Source organism: Hibiscus syriacus, unplaced genomic scaffold, assembly GCF_006381635.1.
Source record: "Hibiscus syriacus cultivar Baekdansim isolate YM2019G1 unplaced genomic scaffold, ASM638163v2 tig00110283_pilon, whole genome shotgun sequence".
Lineage (NCBI taxonomy): Eukaryota > Viridiplantae > Streptophyta > Magnoliopsida > Malvales > Malvaceae > Hibiscus > Hibiscus syriacus.
This window is the reverse complement of record NW_024062661.1, coordinates 20205-46486: the sequence shown is the minus strand read 5'-3', so window position 1 is coordinate 46486 and position 26282 is coordinate 20205. Positions and strand designations below refer to the sequence as shown.

Sequence of the window (26282 nt, the reverse complement as noted above, 5' to 3'; positions counted from 1 at the left end):
TCTTCCCATTAAAGGGGTGTATGAATTCTTGGAACGACTTTGTTAATCTTAGAGAGTATCGTCTAGTGTAACGATTATATCAATTCAGACGAATTTACTTTTAGGACAGTTGTTTACCACACACATGTTTATCATTCTTTTGTTTGGATTATTACTTTATTTTTCATATTAATGTTAATGTCTTGTTTTGCAGTTATTGTTCCTACAATAGTGTTGGAAAACCACATGAAATAATGTTGTTTTGATGAAATAAATTGCTAGCTTGTATATTAGATGCTAAGTTACATTTGGAGTCATATGACAGGATTTCAGAAAATAAACCACAGGAATCTTATTCGTAGAACCTGATATATAGCTACCAAATTTGACTTGAATCAATTCCAAAACCATAATTAAAGCCTTTACGCATAACTAAAATTTAGAAGTGTCAAACATGCTTGTAAGAGGAGGATATCCATTTTTTTGGTTAAAGCACTCTAGTTTCATGGGGCCACGACGCCCTTTTTCTTTTCTAATGTGGGATTAATATCTTTTACTTATTCAGGTCAAAAGATCGCTCTAATACTTTTCACAGGATTATTACCAGTTACCGAAAAGACATATTTGATAAGATGTGTAATGTTATCACCAGTTATAAACTCCAAGACCTCCCTTTTTTTACGATGTGAAATTAATATCTCGTACCTATCCATGACACTATGTCTATGATTGTTACCTATATCTCATTTATGGTTCGACTAAACTTGCATTTTCATTAACAGTTAGCTGTTTCAGTTAGAGAACATTTTAGAGGAAGATAACCACTGATTGGCCATCAGAAAGAGATTTCAATTAATTAACCAAGCAGGCTTATGCTTAGGATACATTAGCCTTTATTTGCTGTTACTATGGCTATATCACATTGTGTACGGCTACCCGAGAAGCTCTGAATTTGCAGTGATAATTTACTGACCCTATTCAGCTAGGAGTGTGCCCATTAAAACTTTATTAGATTATGAGACATAATATTGAAAAAGTTGACGAAAATATAATACTGGTACAAATGTCAAAATTTGTTGTCATATAAAATAACTTAAATGAGATCATGACAAAAAAGAATACACTAATTGGCCGGTTTAACATGCATCTATCACAGATCATGTTTGCATCCATAGATATGGGAAATTAATTTGGCATGTGAATGACACACCGCAAGCATTTTCCTTCTTTCATCAGAGTGAAAGCTTTGTTGATGTCTTCAAATGGAAGATTATGTGTGATGAACTCATCAATCTGGATTTCCTGTGAGTACAATAATCAAATATTACACACTTAAAATAACATTTAATAGACATGGTTGCCATTATCAACCATCGAGCTAGCTGAATGTGCTATAGGTTGACAAGCATGACAAGTCAAGGGTTATGGTAAAGCACATAAGTCTTGCCTTTTCTTTAGTCCAAATCACCAGTTCCGTTATAAATTCAAATTCAATTAGTCAGCTGATTTGGATTTTAAGATAATTGTCTCGACTGTAAAACCTACATCTTATTTATATAGACTCCTTGTAAGCGAAGTAACTAAACTTGCAAGTAAAACTTTATCTATAATCATTAAATGTTCATGCATCATTTACCCCATCCGTAATCCAACATCTGAAACTTTTATTATCCATTACCATCCATAGATGTATGATGAGTTATAACACAGTCCAAAATATCAACTAAAAAATAACATTATGGTATTTGTAATGACTGAATAAATCTAGAATAGTTATGGAAAATTTACCTGGTTCATGTACTTGTTCACTAATTCAGGAAGATCAGATTTAGGTTTCCATCCTCCAAATAGGGACCCTTTCAATGTTTTTCCAGAAAGAAATGCTGAATAGTGAGACTCTATTTCAGGTTTCACTTTTGGTACACCGAGTGTGACCGTTAAACCCCATCCCTATGGAATGGAAAACAAAGAACTAGTGAGTTCCATTTTGATGAATAAAATCTTTTTTAAAACGGAGAAGTATTAGCAAATCCTAACAAGTTGAGACATTACATCGCAGCAGGATTGCAGTGCAGTCGTTACCATCCCGGTATTGCCTATGCATTCGAAGGAGTAATCTGTTCCTCCACCAGATATTCGCTTGATTACCTGAAATTTTCGGAAATTGAGAAGGATAATGAAAAGAAACATACCAATTGATTTTTGTAATCAATTGAATGTATACCTGTTGAATGGGTTCTTCATAGTCATTTGGATTCAAGAAGTCGGTGACTCCAAAAGCCTTAGCTGCAACCGTAATAATATATCCCTTTAGAGAATTTACAACGGGTTCAGGGCTTGGAAACCTGGAAATCAGAGGTGGAATATTGATCTTACCTTTTTGTACTTTTCAGGATTAATATCAACACCAATTATCTGAGATGCTCCCCTAAGTTTGGCACCTTGAGCAACCTAATCACACAAGCATATTAATAATAACATTACAGCACTGAGCTTTTTCCAAAACACTCAACTTATACTTACAGCGAGGCCAACGGTTCCAAGTCCAAAGACCACTAGTGTTGATCCTTTAGATATATCAGCAACATTCCAAGCCGCACCAAGACCTAAAACCATAGCCTTGACTGTCAGGTGTATTAAACTACGGTTCCGATTTTTGTGAACACAACTGAATGAGACTAACATATAATGCTCAAGAATGTATGAGTTAGCTAAAGAAACTCGTCTAAACTGTATATTTTAGTACTTTCATTCAAGCATTAGGTGTTCGTAAAGGCTTCACCATACGCTCTTACTACATCATCAAAAAATCGAGATTAAAAGAGTTGAATGGTAGTTCTGCAATACCTGCAGCTACACCACAACTCAATAGGCATATTTTTTCCAGAGGTGCTTGCAGACTGACTTTGACGGCACATCCAGAGTGTACGACCGTATATTCACTGAAACTTGAAACCGCACAATAATGATAAACAGGTTTCCCTTCAATTGAGAAGCGTGTACGCTGATCGCTGTGCATCACGCCTCTTCTTTCCAGGCCTAAAACTTGGCACATGTTACTCTTTCCGGATTCACAATGCTTGCACATCTTGCATTCTCCGATGAATACAGTAAGCACATGGTCTCCCTCCACAAATTCGGTCACTCCCTCGCCCACACTCTCAACAATCCTACACAAAAAGCAACAATAAACTTCAATCCCCATTTTCTTTTCAACTGTGTTTAAGACAATTAACATAAAACATAAAGAAAAGTAATGCCCAAAACAAAAACGATATCATTAATCTGTAAACTGTACTGTAGTTATACAAACTTTATTGCAGGTTTAACTAGTCCTCTATTCAACATTTTCTCAAACAGATAGAGGTTCAAATAACTATAGGGAGTTAAAGAACACTTGAAACCAGAAAGGGTGCTGAACTGACCCTGATGCTTCATGGCCGAATATCCGAGGAAATATAGCCTGCAATCAACTATAACTTTTAGTACCCAAATTTGATTACATTTGAAGCTCTTAATGGTATACCATTCTCGTTCATTGAGCATGATATCTATTAAAATGGTTAACCAAAAGCACCTGAGATTCCCAAGCAGTGATATCAGTGCGGCAAAGAGAGGTGCAAACAACTTTGATCCTGATTTCATGAGGCTGAGGTGGGCTCACTTCTACTTCCTCCATCACCAGATCTTTTCCAGCTTCCCATGCCACCATTGCTTTCATTAAAGAAAAAAAATCAATAAAAATGCAAACCGTAAATACCCACATTAAAAAAATGAAAAATGGGTGTGAAGAGCTACCTTTGCAGGTGATGCAATTGGGTTTATCAACGGAGGATGACATTTCTTCTTAGTTTCAAAATTTTCAACAGTTTGTTTCTTCTTTGGTTTAAACAAGGGAGAAAAGAAAATGAAGAAATTGAAGTCGGTGATGGAAAAGAGCTGTTTAATTTGGTTGGTGTGGTAGTAGGTGAGTGGACTTGGTTGTTGAATCTCTATTATTTCTAGTTTCTATCACTTTTGATTTCCTTCTTCTGCCCCCGTTTTAGCTTTATTAACAAAAATACACTATTTTTAATTTTATTTATGAAAATAATATATTTTTAATGAAAAACTATACATATGATTACTTAACTTTCACTTTGATCGTCGATTTATTAGTTTTATGAATCAGACCACTTAATTATTTAAGTAATATCAATCAAGTCACATGTCGTTAATATTTAATAGAATTGTTGATGTAATAGTTAATAAAATTAGTATAATTATATAGTTGATGCTTAATACTTATATATTCTATTAATTTGATCATAATTTTAATTTAGTTCAATAGATTAACTTTTCAATTAAGAGGTTGTGTGTGTTAACACATGATCATGACACGTGTCACTAATGACTTAAAGAGTTAATTTATTAAATTAAATTAAAAACTATGACCAAATTAATAGAATATATAAGTATTAAAGGTCAAATATATAATTATATTAATTTTGTTAACTATCGCATCAATACTTGCGCTAAATTTTAATTACACGTGACTTAACTAACATCATTTAAATAATTAAAAAGTTGATTGACAAAATTAAAAAAAGTTGATGGTCAAAATGAAAAAGAATAATAACTAAGTGGTCATAAGTATAGTTTACTCCTTTTTAATATTATTTAAGAAAATAACAACTACCATATAGAATAATTAGCAAAATTATGGGGGCGTCAAAAGAAAACTTTAAAATCGGGCCGGCCCACGTACAAGCTTAACGAGAATACTTGGTTTATTTTCTTGTGCGAAAAGAAAGGAACGGAACAAGAACCCTATAAACCGGACCAAAACCCGGTTTAAACTGGCTCCTCCGTACGGCTTTATGTAACTCTTATTTATTTCTTCTTTCACCTTAAGAAATATCATAGTTGATCTTCTCTATTAGGCTCTGCTAGGTTTTGTCATTTGAATGCTGAAGCTATGGTAAAACTTCATTTCTTTTATTAACTAATAGCTTTTCTTTTCTTATTTCAGATCTGAAATCTCCATTCCTTTAGTTCTTTAAATCTTCACTGATTCTTTTTGTTTTTGGGGGATTTGCAGGAGGGTAAAAATGTGAATCTGGAGGAAGCTATCGAGCAGCTTCTCAATGTTGAAAAGCAGATGAGGTTGGCTGGCGATGTGGCCGCTACCAAGAAAGCCGTCACTGAGATTTTGCAGCTTTGCTTTGAAGCTAAGGATTGGAAGTCTCTCAATGAGCAGATCATTAACTTGTCCAAGAAAAGGGGTCAACTTAAGCAGGTAACAAGTGTTTTGTTGTTTTCTCTTTACTGGATTCAATTATTGTTTTGACTGCTTCGTGTTTCGATATTTAGGGTTTATGTATCATTGTGGGCTGAACCTAATTCGCTTTTTTGCAAGTGGATGTGTATCTAGTCTGAGCCGTTTTTAGGGATTTGTACGTATTTGGTAGTTATAATTGCTACTGGAGATGTGGGTTTATTAAAATATTTGCCTTGTGTTTAAATTTTTTATTCTATTCTACTCAGGTTAATCAGAATTTGAGTTTCTGTTTTAATGGTTGTTTCTTTTGAAGTTTGACCCATCAAATAAAATCTATATATGAAAAGCCTTAACCTAACCAAATTGTTTAGTGAAGTTCTGATCTTATCCTTGTGATTAAGTTCCTTAATTTAGTTTTTTAGCCCTTCCTAGTTTCGTAGACTGGTTTTGTCTGAAAGGCATCAGCCATTTGGTTCAGAATTTTTCATGTGCTAGTTAAAATTTTCTACCTATTATCAGAACATTTTGTGGGCGTTATGATTAACCAATATTATCATTTAAAAGAAGTGTTTGTTTATCTGCTCTGCAGGCTGTGACTGTGATGGTTCAGCAAGCAATGCAATACATTGATCAGACACCGGATCTTGAAACTCGTATAGAGCTTATCAAGACCCTGAACAGTGTGTCTGCTGGAAAGGTAAGTGTCTGACTCTGACATTAAGTCTTCTTTTTATCCAATGTTCAACATGTTGTCTAAAAAATTTATTCCCTCTGTAGATTTTTGTTGAAATTGAGAGAGCAAGATTGATCAGGAGACTTGCAAAGATTAAAGAGGATCAGGGCCTTATTGCGGAAGCTGCAGACTTAATGCAGGAAGTTGCAGTAAGTATCCTTTGTAATAAGATGATAGCTTCTTTTCTGTTAATCCCTTTTTCTAATATTTGATTGGTTTGATCTGCAGGTGGAAACTTTTGGTGCCATGGCAAAAACTGAGAAAATTGCCTTCATTCTTGAACAAGTATGGGAATCTTATTTTGATCATGTCCCTTAATTGTTTTTAATACTAATCTATCTTTTATATTGAGATTGCAATTTTAATTGTCAACCTGTCGATAATTAAACATTGCAGGTTCGCCTTTGCTTAGATCGTCAGGATTATGTTCGTGCACAAATTCTGTCGAGGAAGATTAGTCCTAGAGTATTTGATGTTGATCCCTCTAAAGAGAAGAAGAAACCCAAGGAAGGTGACAACGTTGTAGAGGAGCCTCCTGCTGATATACCTTCGCTATTGGAGTTGAAGCGTATCTACTATGAACTGATGATACGGTATTTGACTTCTCCTCTCTCTAGCATCCATATTTTTATGCTCAACTTTTTGTGTTGTCATTTTAATTGAATTTTGATAATTTTGTTTTTCTATGTAGTTATCTTATTAAATTCCCGGAACAATTTCCTAGCAATTTGAATGTGCTTTAGTTGTGTTGGCAACTTGATTTTTGTATAAGTTGATTGTTAGGGAATCTCAATTAAGTTGTTTTCATTCATGATGAAGCCCTTAAGTTAGATTTGCTCAACTTGGTATTTCTTTCAAGGATGACATCTGTAAAAGCAGATGGTGAATGTTTCTTTCTGTTGGTTGTTACTTCAGATATATTATATGTTGGAAGGTATGATCCTTATGTTTCAAGGTCATGAGAAAGTTTTTTCCTTACACTTTTTGGGGCTAGAGATCTAAATCTTTCTGGAATTTTAATTCTGGAGATAAATTCATGCAACATAGCTTACAGGCTACAGTTACTTGAAAACAAGATCGTTAAAATTCTCAATTTTTATTGGTTGTGTGAGAATGAGAATTGTAGTTCCTTCCTTGGCTTTTGTAGTTGAACTGTGATACCATTATAGTTAAGCAACTTAGGAAGAAATATCAACCATCTTTACTTCACGATAGAGATCCCACCAACTGTAAAGTGATTGAATATGAAATGAACTTCATGAATTATCTTCTCTGCTGCTACGTGGATGTTCGTTAAAATTCTCAATTTTTATTGGTTGTGTGAGAATGAGAATTGTAGTTCCTTCCTTGGCTTTTGTAGTTGAACTGTGATACCATTATAGTTAAGCAACTTAGGAAGAAATATCAACCATCTTTACTTCACGATAGAGATCCCACCAACTGTAAAGTGATTGAATATGAAATGAACTTCATGAATTATCTTCTCTGCTGCTACGTGGATGGATTTAGCTTACTAATGAGGTTTCCTCATATATGTAGGTATTATTTTCATAACAATGACTACCTTGAAATTTGCCGTTGCTATATGGCAATATACGAGATTCCAGCCATCAGGGAAGATCCATCTCAGTGGATACCGGTAAAGCACATCCCAATATGTCTCCTTTCCAAGTTCTGTTGAGCTGTTCTCATGTATATAGTTTTACTTGCAGGTCTTGAGAAAAATCTGTTGGTACTTAATCCTTGCCCCACATGATCCAATGCAGTCAAGCCTTCTTAATTCCACATTGGAGGATAAGAATCTGTCTGAGATTCCAAAATTTAAGTATGTCCTTGATTAATTTGGTACTCATGGATGTTCCAAGCTCTAGATGAGTTTTTAAATGTTTTATATATCTGATGACCACTTTTGTTTAATCATCTGTTATAGGTTGCTGTTGAAACAGTTAGTTACAATGGAGGTTATCCAGTGGACGTCGTTGTGGAATTTATATAAGGATGAATTTGAGAATGAGAAGAACATGCTTGGAGGCTCATTGGGTGACAAAGCTGCAGAAGATTTGAAAATGAGAATTATTGAACATGTAAATTTGTCACTTTCGTCATAAATATTAATTCACTTGTTAATTTCTTAATCGTTTCTCACTTGAAACCAATTTGACGCTTTTCAGAATATCCTCGTTGTTTCGAAGTACTACTCAAGGATTACATTGAATAGACTTGCAGAGTTGTTGTGTCTCACTGTCCAGGTTTGCTCCCTTTTTTCTTTCTCGAGAAATCTTGTTGGTAGATACCTAGGACTTTGTTTGGAAATATAAAAACAAAAGAGAGATCCACATTCCAGAAAGCTATATCCATGGTAATTAGTGAAGTGATAATTTGAATACAGGAAGCTGAGAAGCATCTATCTGAAATGGTTGTATCCAAGGCACTGGTGGCGAGGATTGACCGACCAATGGGAATAGTGTGCTTCCAGGTAGCAAAAGATAGCAATGAAATTCTCAACTCGTGGGCTGTGAACCTGGAGAAACTTCTGGATCTTGTTGAGAAGAGCTGCCACCAAATACACAAAGAAACCATGGTCCACAAAGCTGCTCTGAAAATGTGAAAACGAACTGTAGGCGACTGCCTTTCTATAACTGAATTTTGGTGACGGTAGGAAACCTAAACGGTGGTTGCTTTTGTAGCAGTGGGATTCTTCATATTATCATGGACAAATTCGCGTCTTTCATATGGTTTGGTAGCACACACGCTTGTAGTGGTAAGTAAAAGAGATGATTTGCATAACTCACTTGAAGCCAATGTTGCAGTGTTTAAAAGCCTTTCAGGCAAGCATGGTCATTTTCTATAGGATAATCTAAAATTTAACTAAAACACAAGCAACCAATTCTCTGCATAGTTTTGGTTCCTTTTGGGACATAAGAAATGACATTTAATTAAAAGATATTGAAAATCATGTTAGGATTCGATTTTATCAAAATTGTGGATGTTAACGAGTATTTCTTTTAGTAATATGGAGTGAATATAAAGCAATATCTGCTTGAAGATTATTCTTAATTATTTGACAATGGATATTTATATTTTTGTATATGCGGTGTTTAAATCTGAGATTTCAAAAAATAATAACAGAACTTTTAACCATTGAGATCATTTGATTTGCACCGTTAGAACTTTTAGCTTCATGCATTGAGCATGGTTACCAACTTGCTTTATCCTTAAAACACCGCACTTGATCGTCACTTCACAAGTTGTGGTTCATTTTCAAACAAAGTGTTGAAAAGAATATATATATTCACGAAACTTTGTTATTCGAGTCATTTATTATCAACATGGTTAATTCTTGTTGGTAATTTGACTTCAAATTATTTTATTGTTATCCAGCCGCATGGGATTCAATCAATTATGTTTTATCAATTAATACATTCACATGATTGAATGTCTATAAGGTGATTTTAAAGAGATTTCATATCGCAGCTTTAAGAATAACAACTAATAGTATTCGTTTGGATCATTAGAACTCTATTTCATATAAGTTAAAAAAAACATTTTTATAAGATCAAATAAAATTGTTAAAAATAATTTAATCCAAATTAAAAACAGTTTTCATGAATATTTAGTTATTTTAGTCTTCGGTTTTTTTAAATATTTTTTCTAAATGAGTTAGTGTCATTCAGTTAAGTAATACCAAACTTAGTAAGACACTTGAATATCCTATTATTTGGGGACAACAATAATCACACTATAAAACATCCTATTATTCGGGGACAACAATAAATTATTTCAACCAAACCGAATCTATCAAATTTTATATCTCAAAAGCCTATATGAGAAGAATCATTAATGTTGCAAAATTTAAACAAAATACATAAAACCTTAAATATAATAAAGGATTTAGACACACAACGTTGCCAAATCTATTCCCAATACAACATTTGCTATAGTAATTGTCTGTTGAGACAATATTGAAAATGTATTTACCTGTGTTAGAATAGAATGATTGCCAAATCTTTTCATGGGCTCAACCGCTTCTGTAGTTCCTCAACAAGTTTACTTCTAGGAATCACTTCCTCATTCGTGGTCTCGATGTTCTTCAATTTTAAAATACCTTCATTCAGCTCTCGCTCCCCCACGATGATCATCCAAGGGATCTTGGAGTCTATGGCATATTCAATGTGCTTCATCACTTTTTTATGAACCTTATATTCTGCTTTAATGTCTACGTCCCATAGCTCGCTCACCAGCTCTGCTGCTACACTGAGTTTATCCCCCAGAACAGCCACCAATACTTGGGTTTCTGTGGCTCGGACTGCCTGCAAGCAAGTCCCATCCCCAAACTACATTAGTACATCACACAAAAAGTATACGAATACATAGAGTGGGGGTAGAAATTAAGGTAGTTATTAAAATCAACTATGTTACTTGGGCTCGGGAGAAAGTGTCGAATTCAGATATTTGTCCAACTAAGTATGCTCCATTTTTTTCCAGTCTTTCATATGAGGATTGAACCTCGATACTCGTGTTCAAATATGTAATCATACAAGGATGACAGATGAGTAACACGAACAATATTACTATGAAATGTAATCAAGAAAACTATTTACTCATAATCACGGAGAAAAGGAACAAGATTCCAGGTAGACAACTATGAACAATCTACCCGTAATCAATATTTACTTAAAATAAGATGTAATGTATGACAGTTGTTCTGTTTCGAATACCATTTAACACAGTTAGAGCTGAATCACAACTTCAGGTTACAAAAAGACAGCCTTGACATGAAATTCTGACAAATTTGTCTATCATACAATAAAGGCCAAGAGGAACACAAATCCTGCTTAGACTGTGCAAAGTAAAATAATTCATATAACAAAAAAAATTAGCACCTCTCAATCAGCAATATATCAACTTGATTAAGAGTTGTTAAAATAGTTGAGAGAAATGACAACATAACAGGATAGATTCAATGGATATATCGTAAACAAGTTAGGAATAAAAATCACCTGGTTCTGTGCTTTCTCTTCCATTATAGTCAATACTCGCTCAATTCCAAGGCTCATTCCAACAGCAGGAACCTGCTTTGTGCCAAAATTTCCTATCAGATTGTCATAACGTCCACCAGCACCAATTGAACCAACCTAAAAAATAGGTTAATCATACCGTCAGGTAACTAAATATAACCAACAAAATAAAAGAAGGGTATGTCATTGCATCGATAAATGCATGTATCATATTTTATCTGTTAGGCTTTGGGTTGATTATCTGTAAGAGAGACTGTATGGTTGTTTCTAAGTTTTTGTAACTTGTGGTTATCAATGAATTATTTAGGCACTCTTTTTCTCCTTCCGCTGATTAAGGAGCACCTTGTGATCTGTTGAGTTAATCGATTGACGAATATGGCCAAGAGGGGGTGAATTGTAATTAAAATTTTGATGGAAGATTTTGCAGAAAATTGAAAATTTGCACCGCGATTTAGAGTGGTTCGATTTTCTCAACCAAATTCTAAGTCCACTACCTTAGCTATCCACACTAAGGATTTTCCACAAATTCACTAATTTGTCTTTCTTTTGAGGACAAAGAGTAACCTTACAAACCCTCAAAAATTATACCTCAAATTCTTGAGAACACTCTCTTCCAAAGAGAACAATACAAATTTGCAAACTTACAAGGAAATCCTCACAAGTAGATTGTTTGCACAATTCTAGAACAAGGAAAAGAACACTCAAGAATGAATACAATTGAGCACAATAAATATTCTTGAAAACAAAATGAATATTGAATGAAAAATAGACTTGAAATGCTCAAACTTGAGATTTGATGCTTTCTCTTTGATTCTCTCTTGATTCTAGTTGCTTGATGTTTCCTGTTCTTGATCAATGGCTTCTAAGCTTGCTTAAATACACCTTGAATCACTTCTGAACGTTGGGATCATTAATGAAGATAATATAGCCGTTTTAGTGTGAAATCAATTAATAAAACAGTTTGGAGCATGGGGGAATCGGTACCCCTCATAGGGAATCGGTTCCCTAAGTGTAAAATTCAAATATTTCGACCGTTGAACAGTGGGGGGAATTGGTACCCCCTGGGGGGAATCGGATCTCTCTAAGCAATTTTGGAATTTTTGGCTTTGAAACAGTTCGAAATACTTTGTAAAATTATTTTGAAATTGTTTTAAGATTAAAACTTAATTTTACACTTGAGTAAGGATTAAAAATGACTTTTGAAAGATTTAGAGTAATGTTTTGATATTCGAATAATTATATCGAATATACTTAGAAAATCTTAAAATTCATTTAACTTAATTTGTTATATCGAAATATCAAAATGTTTTCAACATGATCCTTAATCATGAAGGGGGTTTTTAACGAGGCCTACCATTCCTATAAAAAAAAGGATGAATGGTGATGCAGTGTGACGATATGATATCATCCCATTGCTTGTCTTTCCATAACATTTCAATTGTAAGTTACATGCTCAAAAGGCTCAATGATGGAGACATTCTTGCAAGTTCTCTGGAAATGTCTGCTCTAGAGAAAATCTAGGCAGTGGAAGTACTCGGTGACTTCTGTTTCTTTTATTTTTTTTTGATAAAATAAGGCCTCATTAAAACCCCCCTTCATATCCTACATGTTATAAACATAACATGAAGGACATAGGAAGGAGGAAAAGAGTGCCTCTAACTTTTATTAATGAGAACAATAATACACCTCCACACCTTCATGACTAACTACTAACAACATAACCTTTAATCCATAACTCTGAATACATAACGCACCCTCATAACTCCCTTAAAAAGAACAGCCAAGGTATAACACCTTTAACCACAAAAGAAACCCAAAAATCAACCTATACCAGCTTTTGCTAATTCATCCGCTTCCCAATTTGCAGCTCTCGAAATATGCCTTGTGATAATACCCTTCCTTTCCACACGAGTAGCTATATCCCTCACCAAGGATTTGAACAAAGAAGTGCTAAGGTCCGAATTTTTAATCCACTTTAGAGCATTAGTAGAATCCGATTCCAAAATAATCCTCTGACTTGGAATGTAACCAACTTCCTCGATAAGACTCAACCCTCTTTTGACCGCCAAAAGCTCTGCAAGTAAAGGAGGGCCTCCCCCTACCTTCTCTGAAAACGACCCAAGCATTGAACCACTACCATCCCTAATCAATCCACCTATTCCACCCTTATCTCAACCTTTGACCATTGCACCATCTACATTTACTTTTAAGAACCCTTCCGGAGGAGGACTCCACCTATAATAAGGAGGAGACCTCTTTTTCAGATTACCATTCAAGTCTGCTAGTTGTAAATCCCCCATCAAGGAATCGAAAGGAACATGAACGTCCTTAAATGAAGTTCCAATCCAAGAAACAATTTTGAATCTTGTAATGAAGAACAACAGCGCAGAATCACCCTTCCCTTGCTGAAAAATCACCTCATTCCTACATTTCCAAACCGACCACATCACAGCCCTAGGGATAAACTTCCATATGATAGATCTCGGAACAAGCTCATCCCACGCAATTAAGAATTCCATCAACTTAGCCAGAACCACAAAGCAAACATTCCAGTACTTTAAAAACTTAGCCCACAAATCCCACACCACATCACAGTGCAGAAACAAATGTGAGACCGACTCATTGCACTTCCTGCACAAAGAGCACGCAGTGTCTTCCACCCCAGTAACTCCTCTCTTCAGCAGCTCCTCCTTCACCGCTACTCTATGATGAGCAAGTTGCCAAACAAAGGTTTCCACTCGTGGTGGAGCTACCCCTTCCAAACATATCTTTCCCAATTACCTTCTACTTCATCATTACCCTCTCTATCAAAATACAATTGCACGCATGATTTTGCAGTAAAGCAACCCTCACCAGTTCCCAACCAAATCCAACAATCATCCTCTACTAATGACAATGAAGAATTGTTCAAGAGAGATAAGTTGCAGCCACTGCTCAACCTCTCAATCCACCAAATTCCTTCTTGTTTGAATATCCAAGACCCCACCCGAATCATTATACAATTTGAATTATGCAACCTTTCCCCCTTAGTTATTCGATAGAGCAAATAACCTTGGAAACCTATCTTTTAGAGGAACCGAACCCAACCATACATCATGCCAAAACTGCATTGTTTCTCCATTTCCAGCTCTAACACACAAATTTTTCCTAAAACAATCCCCATATGCATCACTTGAAAAGAAGTTCTTAACAACTCCTCTCCAAATCCAAGAGGTATGTGCTGTCCAAGTATTCCGGATCATCATTGAATTTGGATCCATATTGTTTACACAACAGACCACTGTTTTCCACCAAGAGATTTTTTCTGCAGCAAATTTCCACACCCATTTCCCCATAAGAGCCCTGTTTAAAAGCAACAGATTCGGAATCCCCAAACCCCCTAACTTCTTTGGCTTACACACCAATTCCCATTTGACCCAATGGATGTTCTTTTTTTCTGTCGATCCCCCCATAGAAAAGATGCCATGATAGAATTTAATTTGTTGAGAACACTAATAGGGATCCGAAAAATAGAAAGGTAATAAATTGGAAGAGAGCACAACACTGATTTGACCAAAACTGCCCTTTCAGCCAATGACAGAGACTTGGCCTTCCACCACCAAACTGTTATAAAATTTTTGTACAACTGGTTCCCACAAGGAAAAAGAATTCCTCTTAGCCCCTAACGGTAGACCTAAGTACTCCGATGGAAAAGCTCATCTTTCACACCCTATTTCCTTGGCCCAAGAAGCTAACTCCTCCCCACATTGATTCCAAAAATTCTGCTCTTATTCATATTCAACTTTAGCCCCACCAACAATTCATAAATTAAAAGCACCCTTCTAATATTCACCAAATCATGAGTAGAAGCCTTGCTAAAAATTATTAAGTCATCCGCAAATTGCAAATGTGATAACATGAAAGAACGATCCTTCGAGCCTAATTCAATCAACACTTTGTCCACTGCTTTCACCAACATTAAATGTAACAATTCACCTCCCAAATTGAACAACATAGGGGATAACGAACAACCCTGTCTTAATCCTCTAGTAGTGTGTATTCTCTCTGTAGGTGTGCCATTTACCAAAACCGAAATGGAAGCTGTTGAGATACACTTGTACATCCAAGAACTCCATCTAGCTCCAAACCCCATTTTACTCGTTATTTTCAGCAAGATCCTCCAATCAACCGAATCATAGACTCTCTTGAAATCCACCTTAAAAACAACTCCCTTCAATCCTTTTTTCCTCCAACAATCATTGCCTTCATTTGCTATAAACGAACAATCCAAAATGTGTCTCCCCGGTATAAATGCAAATTGTGATGGACTAATAACTTCATTAATACACAAGCTTAACCTTCTCGCTAGTACTTTTGAAAGAATTTTGTAGAAACCCCCAACTAGGCTAATTGGCCTAAAATCTTCTAACCCTCCGGATTGGCCTTCTTAGGAATAAGAGAGAGGAAAGTGTGGTTGCTTTCCAAATCCCAGTCCTTTTATATTGAGGACCCAATTTGTAGGTTTCATTTTCCATAGCCTTAACCGAAGTTAATGAAGTGTGCGCACACACAAATTTATGATAGTATCTATGCCGTATTCGTACCATTGCTGTGGAAATGGAAAGTAGTCACCATCACCCTAGGCTAAGAAGAAGAGAAGGGGGAAGATCTTATATTTAATTCAAAAAAAAAGGAAGAAGAATTTCCAGTTAGGATAGTGTTCCTTTGACCTTCACTGTTGATGGCTGAATGTTCACATAAAAGTTCAAACTTGATTATTATGGTTAGACCCACCATAAAGTTCTGAAACATGTAATTATTTTTTTTTCTTTTTAAAGTGCAGATGCAAAAACGTAAAAGATAGATATGCATAGCATTCATAGCCCTCAGGCAGAAAAAAGTATTTACCTGAACACCTCCTTTGAAAGCAGCTTCAAATATGACTCCAGTATAATAATCAAGACCTCTGGCAAGACTCAAATCAAATACCAGTTTGTCTATGCACCTTGATTTATCCAAAGCATCAAATAGAAGTGACAAGTCACCTAATGCCTCTTTGGAAGCATTGTGTTTAAGAAGCTCACTACCCTCGCCTTCTCCCATAATCTTTGACAATAATTCCAGAGGAGGTCCTCTTATCTTCACAAAAGTGCCAATTTTACCTGCTGTCTCAACAGATAACCCCTTCTCTTCCACCTAGCAAGTATTAATTGAACATAATCATTCAAATTGAAACCACTGAAACATGTAAGACAGTACAAACTAAAAAATCAAGAGATGCGACACAAATCATTTGTCCGCAAAATAAAAAGAATAAAAGGAACAGTCGCAAGATATAAGTTCACATGTCATGATAAATAATTGAACAGTGGTATATTTACACCGTTTCTCCAACAGCTTTAGCTACTAGATAGACGCACAGATTTTGAGGCTTCGGTCCTCACCATTTCCCTTTTAACTTGTTCAAAGGATTGTTTGTCTAACTTGTCAATGCTTGAACAAATAGTTCTAAATTTTGTTGGTGGCACACCACAGATTTCCAGCACTCCATCGAGTAACTTTCGGTGATTCAATTTTATCTGTCAAAATCAAATAGAAACGAAATGAACCAATTTGGAAAGCAAATCAAGCAGTCTTTGGAACCAAAACATGACAGTAAAAGCAAAAAACATAATGTCAGAAAATGCCATTGCCATCATGACCTTGCACAAACTAGTGAGAATGAATGCTTACACTGCATCAACTGTACAGAAATTGTAAAAATGAAACACCAAATATAACTAACTTGCTATTATGCTTTTTAGTAGAAAAATCCAAAATGTTAAAATTGGGTATAACAGTAAATAAAGGTACTTCTGCCTAAATAGTTAGTTTAGTCCCACAACGAAAAACACAAGAGGACACTAATTAACAATTTATCATCAAGAAACTGAACATGCCATGCTGACAGGGAATAAAAAATGACAATTTACCTCATAATCTCCAATGTTTAGTGCATTGAGTACTTCTGACAAAATTCTTACAACCTCAAAGTCTGGTCCCATCTTTTCATATTGACCAGCAATATCAAAATCACATTGATAAAATTCTCGATATCTCCCTTTAGATGGGTTATCCCTCCTCCAAACTTTATCTATGTGGTATCTTTTAAAAGATGTGAGGCCATTCATGGCCACATACCGAGAAAATGGAACTGTTAAGTCATATCGTAGAGAACAAAGCTCTCCACCCTGTAAGCAAATATAACAAAAAGTTGGGGATAAAACTTAATAAAACATACATGTCACTTCTCTTGATAAATAAGCCATAATAAACAAACTTCTAGGTTGCTGATCAGAAAGGGGGGGGGAATCTAAATAAAAGGAAAATACAAAAAAGAAAAGATGCCTTCGTTCTAATTGATCAGTTCTTACTAACCTGGTCTGCAAGATCATAAATCAACTTTGAATCCTCCCCATATTTTCCGGTAAGAGTCTCCTTCAATTCAAAAGCAGGAGTATCCAGGGCAGTGGCACAATGCCTCTCAAAAACCTTTGTTATAATAGAAAATGCTTTCTTTCTTATTGCCATTTGTTCTTTTGCAAAATCCCGAGTACCCTACAAAAATCAGAGAAACTTAAACACAATATTGAAGAATAAGGCATAAGATTATAGCATTATAATGAAGTAGAATCATTTTTTCTTTCCTTAATTTTATAATATCAATGAAGATAAACCAACCAAGACGCAACTGCCCTATTTCCAAGTTCTTAAACAATATTTTCAACAAATTACGGCTGAATTTAATAGGAAACAAGAGTTATTGTTCTGCCTTTACCTTCGGAGTCTTGGGGATTCTTCTACTTTCATTGCTCTCCAAAATCTCCTTCACCTTCTTCAACAGACCATCAAAATCTGGACTTTTTGGATCTAAAAATGATAGAAATTCCACGACTATTTTCTCTAAACCGTCCCCCTTACTCATCAACCTATCCTTAATCATCTCCACAATTAAACTTGTCCCCCTCCCCAGCAAAACCTTCTTCTTCTTCTTCTTTTCAGCTTTCACATTCCCTCCATCAGCCTCTCCTCCTTTTCCACCATTCTTCTCATTCAAAACCTCGTCGCCTTCAAGCACAAAAAACGCAGTGACAGCCTCCCATGCAACAATTTTCCACACAATCCCCAAAACCGAATCCACATCCTTCACCAACTTCACATGGTCTTTCTCCAGCTCCGCGTCCACTGCCAATTTGACTCCACTTCTCAAACGTTCCTCGCTTAAACAGTCATTTTCAAAAATATTCTTTAAACCCTCGATGCTAACTGAATCCAAATTCAATCTCACTCTTTCCAAACCACTCTCCCCTAAATTCCTCAACTCAAAGCACAAATGCAAAACTTTTCCGCTTAACTTCTGGCCCGAATTTGCAACCACTCGAATAGCAGAATGCAAACTCTTAACCGCTTCCCTCACATTTCCGTAAACATCAAGTATCTTAGAAAATGAATTTTTGTTAACATTATCATCACCTTTATTAGAACTAACTGCCAATTTGGAACCGTGAAGTAAGACTTTGATATCGCTAGAAACTCCTATGTCGTCTTTGGCGACAGATCCATCGCCGGGATCGGTCAAGTCGAAAGCTGATAAGTTAGCCCTTGCGGCCTCGCAGGAGAGGGCGGCAACTGCCACGGCGACGGTGGATAGAGCTGAGGAGCTTTGGTCTATGAGCTTGCATGATTCGAGCAACGATGACATAGCGGATCCGCCTCCGTTTCCACCCACGGCCGTGGGATTTTTGAGAAAGTGAAATGTGGAATAACGGCGGATATGGAGGTTATGATGCAAAATAGATCGTTTCAGCTGTTGGCGTTTTATTTAGGCTCTAGGGTTTTAGCCTTTTTTTCTCTACATCATGAATGGGAAATGATAACGTGTGGTATGACTAAAAAAAGTAATTATCTGTTTTTATTATTATTTAAATAATAAAATTGGTAAAAATTTATTAAGAAAATTATTATTTTTATTAGTTTTGTTATTATTAGGTATTTTATCGGGTTTGTTAATAAAATCGGTAAAAGTTACTGATTTTTTTTTTTTACCGATTTTATTATTGTTGATTACTTTTATCAGAAATATTAAAAAGTATTGATGTTTTAGATATAAATAATAATATTTTAAGTAATTCTTTATCAATTTCGGTAAAATCACTTTTTAGTCGTATATACTAAATTTTGACTGACAAGAAAAAATTATGTTAACTAATAAATTAATTAAATCTAATTCAATTGATATTATGTGTATATAGAATTAGTTATATTAAAAATTTTAGTAGCATATGTCTTATTTTGTTTTTAACAGTCTTCATCAGTAATAAAATAATATTTGTTTAGAATTTTTTTAGTTCATTGATATATATATATATATATATATATATTATTTGAATTTAAATCTTTTTAAAAGAATCATATTTTTTTACTACTAATATCACTCAATAAATTTTAGTATGGAATGTCTTGAAGTGCATAATTAAGATATTAGTGTGCCTCATTTCAAGGCTAGGTATTTCAGGATATGGTGGATCAGTTGGGTAATTGGAATCGGTGTAGAGTGAATTAAGATAAATTTTATGTTATAAAATTTTAATGAGCGAAAAGAAATTATCAATAAAAAATATAAAAAATCTAAATATATCATGATTTAAATTTTCAGCACGAGTGCTCCCAACCGTTCCTCTAAATGCATCCCTGATTGAATAGATTGTTATGGTATGTGTCGATAATGTTAACCCCAACAGATGATGTGGGTGAAGCCTAAGAATACCGTGAAATTATTGGTGAAGAGATGGCTACAAGACAGCTAGTTATGCGGTACAACTTAATAATTTAAGACTAAAAATGACGGAAATGGTCGTGATAAAAAATAGTCACAAAGCACAATATTTTAGGTTGGATGCAACATAAAATGTTACATTCTTCGTAACATTTTCAATTGCAACCTAATATGTTACTTTTTTTTTGTAAAATTGTTACATTTTTTATAAGAGAAAATAACCTCGGTGACAAAAAATGCCTTATAATATACGATTTTAACCAACTTTTTTTGGATTTGCCAAAATGATCAATTAAATCGCAATGCGATCGATAATTCGCAACGCGATCTCCGGTATCGCAAATCAGTTTCCAGATTCGCAACGCGATTCTGACTATCGTATTGCGATTTCCCAAATTCGCGTTGCGATTTACGAAAATCGCAACGCAAATTAGGAAAATCGCAATGCGATTACGTAAATCGCAATGTGATTACGTAAATCGCAATGCGATTACGTATTCGCATTGCGATTTACGTAATCGCATTGCGATTTTCCTAATTCGCATTGTGATTTTCCTAATTCGCATTGCAATTTACGTAATCGCATTGCGATTTAGTAAATCGCAATGAGATTCTGATTATCGCAATACTGAATTTCAAATTCGCAACTCGGTTTCTGAATTCGCAACAGGTTTTAATTTCGCAACACAAATGTTTTAGGTATATAACTACGCAGCAGCAGCAACTCATAACCTAAATCCCTAAATCGCAACTCATTCCATCTCCATCTATCACTCTCTCTGGCGACATCCGTTCCTATATCCAACGACATCCTTCCCCATCCGGCAATAGGTTTTAGTTTCGCAGCTTGTTTGTTTAGTAAATTAATTTACAATAATGAAATCATCTAATGTTGATCATGTTTGGATAGATTTATGTTTTGGAGGGTCATAGGATAATGTTCATGGTGTTTTACAATATATGCATTTACCCATGAATCTTAAACTAAAACTGTCATTAAAAAAGTTAACTTATGAAACTCTAATGTTACGTGTTGCAAATAAATTGAATTTAGAGCCCCTAAGTGGATTTAGGCTATCTTATCAAAGAAATAGTAAAGTTTATTTGTTAACCGACAATGAAGATGTTGAACGATTCATTGCTTATATTAGTGTTTCAAGTGATGATGTTACATTGTATGTTGTTGAACCTAGAAGTAGTGAAATTGGGTCAGTAGCGGGTAGTAATCAACTAAGTTTTTCAACCCCAATTTATGGTGCTCAAAATTTAATGGTTCCACCACAATTTCATCACCAAGCAAATATTGTTTCACCACATTTCCAATGCCAAACACAATCTCAAAACCCACAACCTTTCCCTAATCCAAATCCCAATCAACTTTCAACACCAAATTCCGGTTTTTGTATTGACCAGTTAGACGATGATGAGCCAACAAAAAAAATTGTGAGTACTAGTCAGTATTCAAAATTTGATCTTGGTCGATACCCGGACTTTGATCTTGGTCAATACTCGAATTTTGATGATTTTTCAGAAGAATAAACAGACCCTGCGTGTAATGATTTTGATATTGGTCAATACCCGAATTTTGATGATGAAACAGCCGTTGTCGAGGAAGATGTTGTTGATGATAATGAGGAGGAAGTTACGACTGTAAATGAACATGTTGAACATCCATTATGTAATTCATATAACACTGAAGAAGAAAAAGAAGAAGAATAAATCCCCAAAGAAAAGTCCCCGAAGAAAATGCCACGGGAGTATAACTGGAATATGCCATAATTACTTCAGATACCGGAAGAAGAGTTGGTAAAGATAGCAGTTGATTGTTACACAAAAATTATTCGTATCAAGAAATATGATTGTTTTGATACAAAGGAAGACTTGAAGATAGCTTTGTATACGAAATATGTGGAAGATGGCTATCAACTAAAAGTTAACAAATCAAGCAAAGATCGTTTCAAAACAAGGTGTATGATTGACAAAAACTGTATGTGGCGTATGATTACAAAGAGGATAAAAGATTGCGAAATGTTTCAAGTTAGGACTTTTATTGATAAACATGCATGTTCAAGAACCCAAGTTTTTCCTCACCATAGACATGTAAACAAAAAGGTGTTGGGTGATTTTCTGGCTGAGTTAATGTTTTTGAATGGTAGGGTATATCGGGGACATGAAATTATGACTGACATGAATGCTCGGTTCAAGATTAGTATCTCATATTCTCAAGCTTGGAGAGCCAAATGTTATGCCTTGGAATTGTTGAGGGGGTCGCCAGAAGCATCGTTTGCCCAATTGTCGGCTTATTGTCACAATTTAAAGCTGAAAAATCCTGGGTCGGTAACTCATATCAAAACAGATAGAGATGAACGCTTTGAGTTGATGTTTATCGCCATTGGTGCTGCGGTTAGTAAATCAATATAATTTTGTTGACTCATTTTTGTTAGTTACATGCATTTCACATTTAAATGATTATATTTCTTGTGTATATGATTTTGTAGATTCGTTCGTTTATTAATTGCATGCACCCAGTTATTATAGTTGACGGAGCACATTTAAAAGGTCGATACCTTGGAGTAAACTTATTAGCAGTAGCCGTGTATGCTAACAATGGGATACTGCCAATAGCTTATGGGGTTGGCAAATCTGAAACCTCTGATTCATGGACATGGTTTATGGGGTATCTTAGGGATTATATAGGTCCTATTAGCAATCTGACAATCATATCCGATAGGGCAAACTCAAATGACAACGCTGTTAAAAGGTGTTTCTCAGATGCTTTTCATGGACTTTGTGGTGTTCATTTGTATAGAAATCTAAAATCAAGGTCTGCTGGTATAACAAATCACAAATGGACATACTGGAAGGCTGTAAAAGCTTATCGGGAAGTGGATTTTAATAAACATATAAACTGTTTAAGACGTGTTTTGCCTCAGTGTGCTCAAACACTAGAAGATGTCGGGTTTGAAAGATGGTCAAGAGTACATCAACTTGGAGCAAGATATGGTTTCATGACGTCTAATAGTACAGAATCAATCAACGCTCTAAGTCGTCATTCCCGGAAATTATCCATTACTATGTTAATGGAGTTTTTTCGAGCCTCTATTCAACAGTGGTACTACAAGAAAAGAAACCATGCAGGTATTATTTCTTTAAATTCGTAACTTATCATATATTTTACTAAGTATTATTTATTTAAATTTACAGGAACATTGGAACATCGTGTTACCACCATGGACAGAAAAAAAGATAACGAAACGTGTTGTGAAGTCAACGTCATGGAGAGTTGAACCATGTTCAAACACTTTGTTTGAAGTACTGGATAATAACTTAAATGGGCTTGTCGATCTAAATGCAAATACGTGTAGTTGTATGAAATGGCAAACATCTGGTTATCCGTGTGGCCATGTTATAAAAGTTTCTCTTCATCTAAACCAAGATGATTCAAGCGCATACGCTATGGATTGCTACACTACAGAAGTATATCGACAGACTTATGGCGAGATTGTCTACCCTATTTCACATCCTTCTGAGTGGGACATACCAGATGACATACAAACAGTTTTGCCACCAGCCATTGACAGAAGGCTACCTGGCCGACCAAAAAGTCACAAATCGTATACCGTCTAAGGGTGAAGAGAAGAAGAGATCGACATGTAGTCGGTGTAAGGAAAGTGGTCATACAAGGTTGACATGTGGATCACCAGTGCCATCACAATCATCTTTTCCTCTACCAAAATATGGATCCTCATCAAAATCTAAGCTCATATGGTGTCAAGCAAAAGGCAATCAAAATCGCAATCATCTTTAAAATCCCAATCACAACCGGCTTCACCTTTTGGGACTGTTAACTTAGGTGATTTTTAAATGCAAACGTTGTATTATGTAGATTTTATGTGTGAACTTTTAACATTTTCAGTTAAGCATGTATTAGTAACTTGAGTTTGAAAATTGCTATGATATGTTCAGTTGTTATCACTTATTAGGCATTCATTTGACTATCGCAACACGGAAATGACGTTCGCAATCATCTTAATGTCTATCGCAACGCGAAAATGACTATCGCAATGCGAAATGAAAATCGCAACGAGAGAATCGCATTGCGAAATGAAAATCGCAACGAGAGAATCGCAATGCGAAATGAAAATCGCAACGAGGGAATCGCAAAGCGAAATGAAAATCGCAACGCGAATTTAGTTTCGCGTTGCGATTTTGTCGTTGCGATTTTCATTTCGCGTTGCGATTCTCTCGTTGCGATTTTCATTTCGCATTGCGATAGTCAATTTTGCTTTCAACATAATGCAGATTGAAATCAACAAAATCAACCATTATATTTCAATCAATTAAACAAGCACAAATAAGAATTATGTTCACATCAATTAAACAAATCAACTTTTACAAATCATCTTTTACAAATCAATTAAACAATCAAAAAATAAGCAATAATTCTTATTTCCTCATCTACTATTGAATCAACTTTTGCAGCCATACATCATTTTCACGCAGCTCACTTATGAGATTAACCTGCAGAAATCAAAGATTTGCTCAAACAACACTTTCTACACATCTAAAACCTACAAACAGCAAATTATTGAATTCTAGGTACTTAACCAAACATTTTCAAACCAAAAGCCTATAAACTTACCAATTGTTTATGGACATTTTTATAACGCGGATACAGGTAGGCAGCGTCTCGTATATATCAATCTAGCCATATAATACCGAAACCACAAGCCTACTGCAGCTCTATCTCTATCGGTGAGAGGTAGATACTTTATACTTCCTGTGATCAAACGCTCCAACGCTAAGCATACGAGAGGACCACAATCCCCTCTGGTCCATTCGTTTGTTGTGGTGCTGTCTCGTCTATGCTAACTGTAATATTGAGCTTCTTTGGCTTCTTGTTTCCAGAACGAGTCCAATAATTTATCGCATACAAGAATTTAGCCAAATGAGAGCTCCATCCCTTAATAATATCTCTTAAATCAGCCAATGATATGTAATTTATCATGCTGTCATATACTATTGCCTTAAGGGATGGGAGCTGAAGCTCGACGAGAAGCCAATGTTTACGTTCCAAAACAGGGATAAACATCTGCAATCATAAGTAATAATTCATTCATTTGCGCACTTATTTATGAATACCTTTAAACTCAATCTAAAATAAATACTAACCTTACCGACCTCCCACCATGCAGGATAAAGTTTAGCTTGTCCATTGCCCAACGCAAATGATTCATCTCGTTGATTCTTCAAGTGAACGGCGTTAAAAGACGTCAGCATAATTGTATATCGTGTATTTATTTTATTTTCCTTAAGTTTCATAATTATTAGAAGACGTGACACCCACTCATCGATATGCTATTTTACAAAAAAAGACATATATTAGTAACTTACATAAATTTTTTAAAAAAATAATCAAATTGAAATATAAGAAAAATATAAGACTTACCCCTCCATCGAAATAGCCATTGTCTTCGACCCCTAATAATACGCCCCACCAAGACCGATCAAGCAACAAATAGATATCATCGTTGAGCTTACATATGTCAGTGAAACACCCCTGGCTCCGTTCATGTAGATAAAAATCAATTGCGGTCTTAGCCCAAAGGGTGTTATCCAGAATTGTGTCCGGTAGTTGTCTCCTCTCCACTTCAGATATCGGAATGGTACTGGCCGGTAACTCATACGAGAGCCAACTATCATCCATCATGTCCGGCTCGTCAGAGGGTTTCTCAAGAATCTTACATATGACGCCATGTGAATCGAGCTCTTGAATGGTGGGAGGGACCTCTTCAACGATGACAGTGGCCTCTTGAACGGTGGGAGGGGACTCTCGAGGAATGATAGGGGCCTCTTCAACGATAGGAGTGGACTCTTGAGGGATGACAGGCGAGTTGGGCTTCTTCTTGCGGTGTCTTTGCACTATTGGGGTGTACGGAGACTTAATAGCACGTGCACGCCGTCTGAATACGTGAACTCTGTCGTGCAAGAAAAACCCGACGTAAAGCATCCACCTTATCGGGCCGCTAAATAATTAAATACAAAAATCAGTAAATAAACAGACATGATATTTAAACAGTGAAAACAAAAACAAATATGTTTCAAACTTGCATTGAATTCACCCAAGTCATTATTCTATCATAGTTCACAAAATGCATCAGATAACAAAGACAAATATGTTTTAAACTTGCAACACTGTCAACTTAGTATTTGTCTTTGTCTATTGGTTGAAGTAATGCAATTCATTCAAGTTTCAATTTGCAGAAGAATAATAGTTTCTGGAACTTAAAATCGCAACGTGAAAAATGACTATCGCAACGCGAAACGAAAATCGCAACGAGAGAATCGCAACACGAAATGAAAATCGCAACGAGAGAATCGCAATGCGAAATGAAAGTCGCAACGCGATTATAGTTTCGCGTTGCGGTTTTTGGTTTCGCGTTGCAATTCTCTCGTTGCGATTTTCATTCTCTCGTTGCGATTTTCATTTTAACCAAA

At 35.5% G+C, this 26282-nt stretch overlaps 3 protein-coding genes across 4 annotated transcripts; 1 reads left to right on the top strand and 2 right to left on the bottom strand.

Moving 5' to 3' along the window:
• Positions 1 to 1044: 1044 nt before the first annotated feature.
• On the bottom strand, positions 1045 to 3950 carry LOC120116102 (alcohol dehydrogenase-like 6). The gene is made up of 10 exons (XM_039136650.1): positions 3778 to 3950; positions 3557 to 3693; positions 3405 to 3442; positions 2827 to 3149; positions 2503 to 2585; positions 2357 to 2430; positions 2204 to 2267; positions 2032 to 2127; positions 1768 to 1929; positions 1045 to 1281 (listed from the first exon to the last, which is right to left on the bottom strand). The coding sequence occupies exons 1-10, from the start codon at positions 3818 to 3820 to the stop codon at positions 1165 to 1167; spliced, it is 1137 nt and encodes a 378-aa protein (XP_038992581.1). The 5' UTR covers positions 3821 to 3950; the 3' UTR covers positions 1045 to 1164.
• An 889-nt stretch (positions 3951 to 4839) lies between these two features.
• On the top strand, positions 4840 to 24825 carry LOC120116100 (26S proteasome non-ATPase regulatory subunit 12 homolog A-like). 2 transcript variants are annotated; one of them, XM_039136649.1, is made up of 14 exons: positions 4840 to 4939; positions 5060 to 5257; positions 5829 to 5936; positions 6017 to 6121; positions 6201 to 6257; positions 6369 to 6565; positions 7512 to 7611; positions 7685 to 7797; positions 7903 to 8056; positions 8144 to 8221; positions 8362 to 8584; positions 8637 to 8650; positions 13637 to 13642; positions 24816 to 24825. In XM_039136649.1, exons 1-11 carry the CDS (start codon positions 4937 to 4939, stop codon positions 8578 to 8580), a joined length of 1332 nt encoding a protein of 443 aa, XP_038992580.1. In that variant the 5' UTR covers positions 4840 to 4936; the 3' UTR covers positions 8581 to 8584; positions 8637 to 8650; positions 13637 to 13642; positions 24816 to 24825. The 2 variants fall into 2 exon arrangements, with proteins under 2 accessions (XP_038992580.1, XP_038992579.1); XM_039136648.1 differs by lacking the exons at positions 13637 to 13642; positions 24816 to 24825 and having other exon boundaries at positions 8362 to 8703.
• Positions 9910 to 18859, bottom strand: LOC120116098 (histidine--tRNA ligase, cytoplasmic-like). Its single transcript, XM_039136647.1, has 7 exons — positions 17787 to 18859; positions 17387 to 17566; positions 16942 to 17199; positions 16414 to 16548; positions 15878 to 16165; positions 10973 to 11107; positions 9910 to 10282 (listed from the first exon to the last, which is right to left on the bottom strand). Exons 1-7 carry the CDS (start codon positions 18708 to 18710, stop codon positions 9983 to 9985), a joined length of 2220 nt encoding a protein of 739 aa, XP_038992578.1. The 5' UTR covers positions 18711 to 18859; the 3' UTR covers positions 9910 to 9982.
• Positions 24826 to 26282: the final 1457 nt, after the last annotated feature.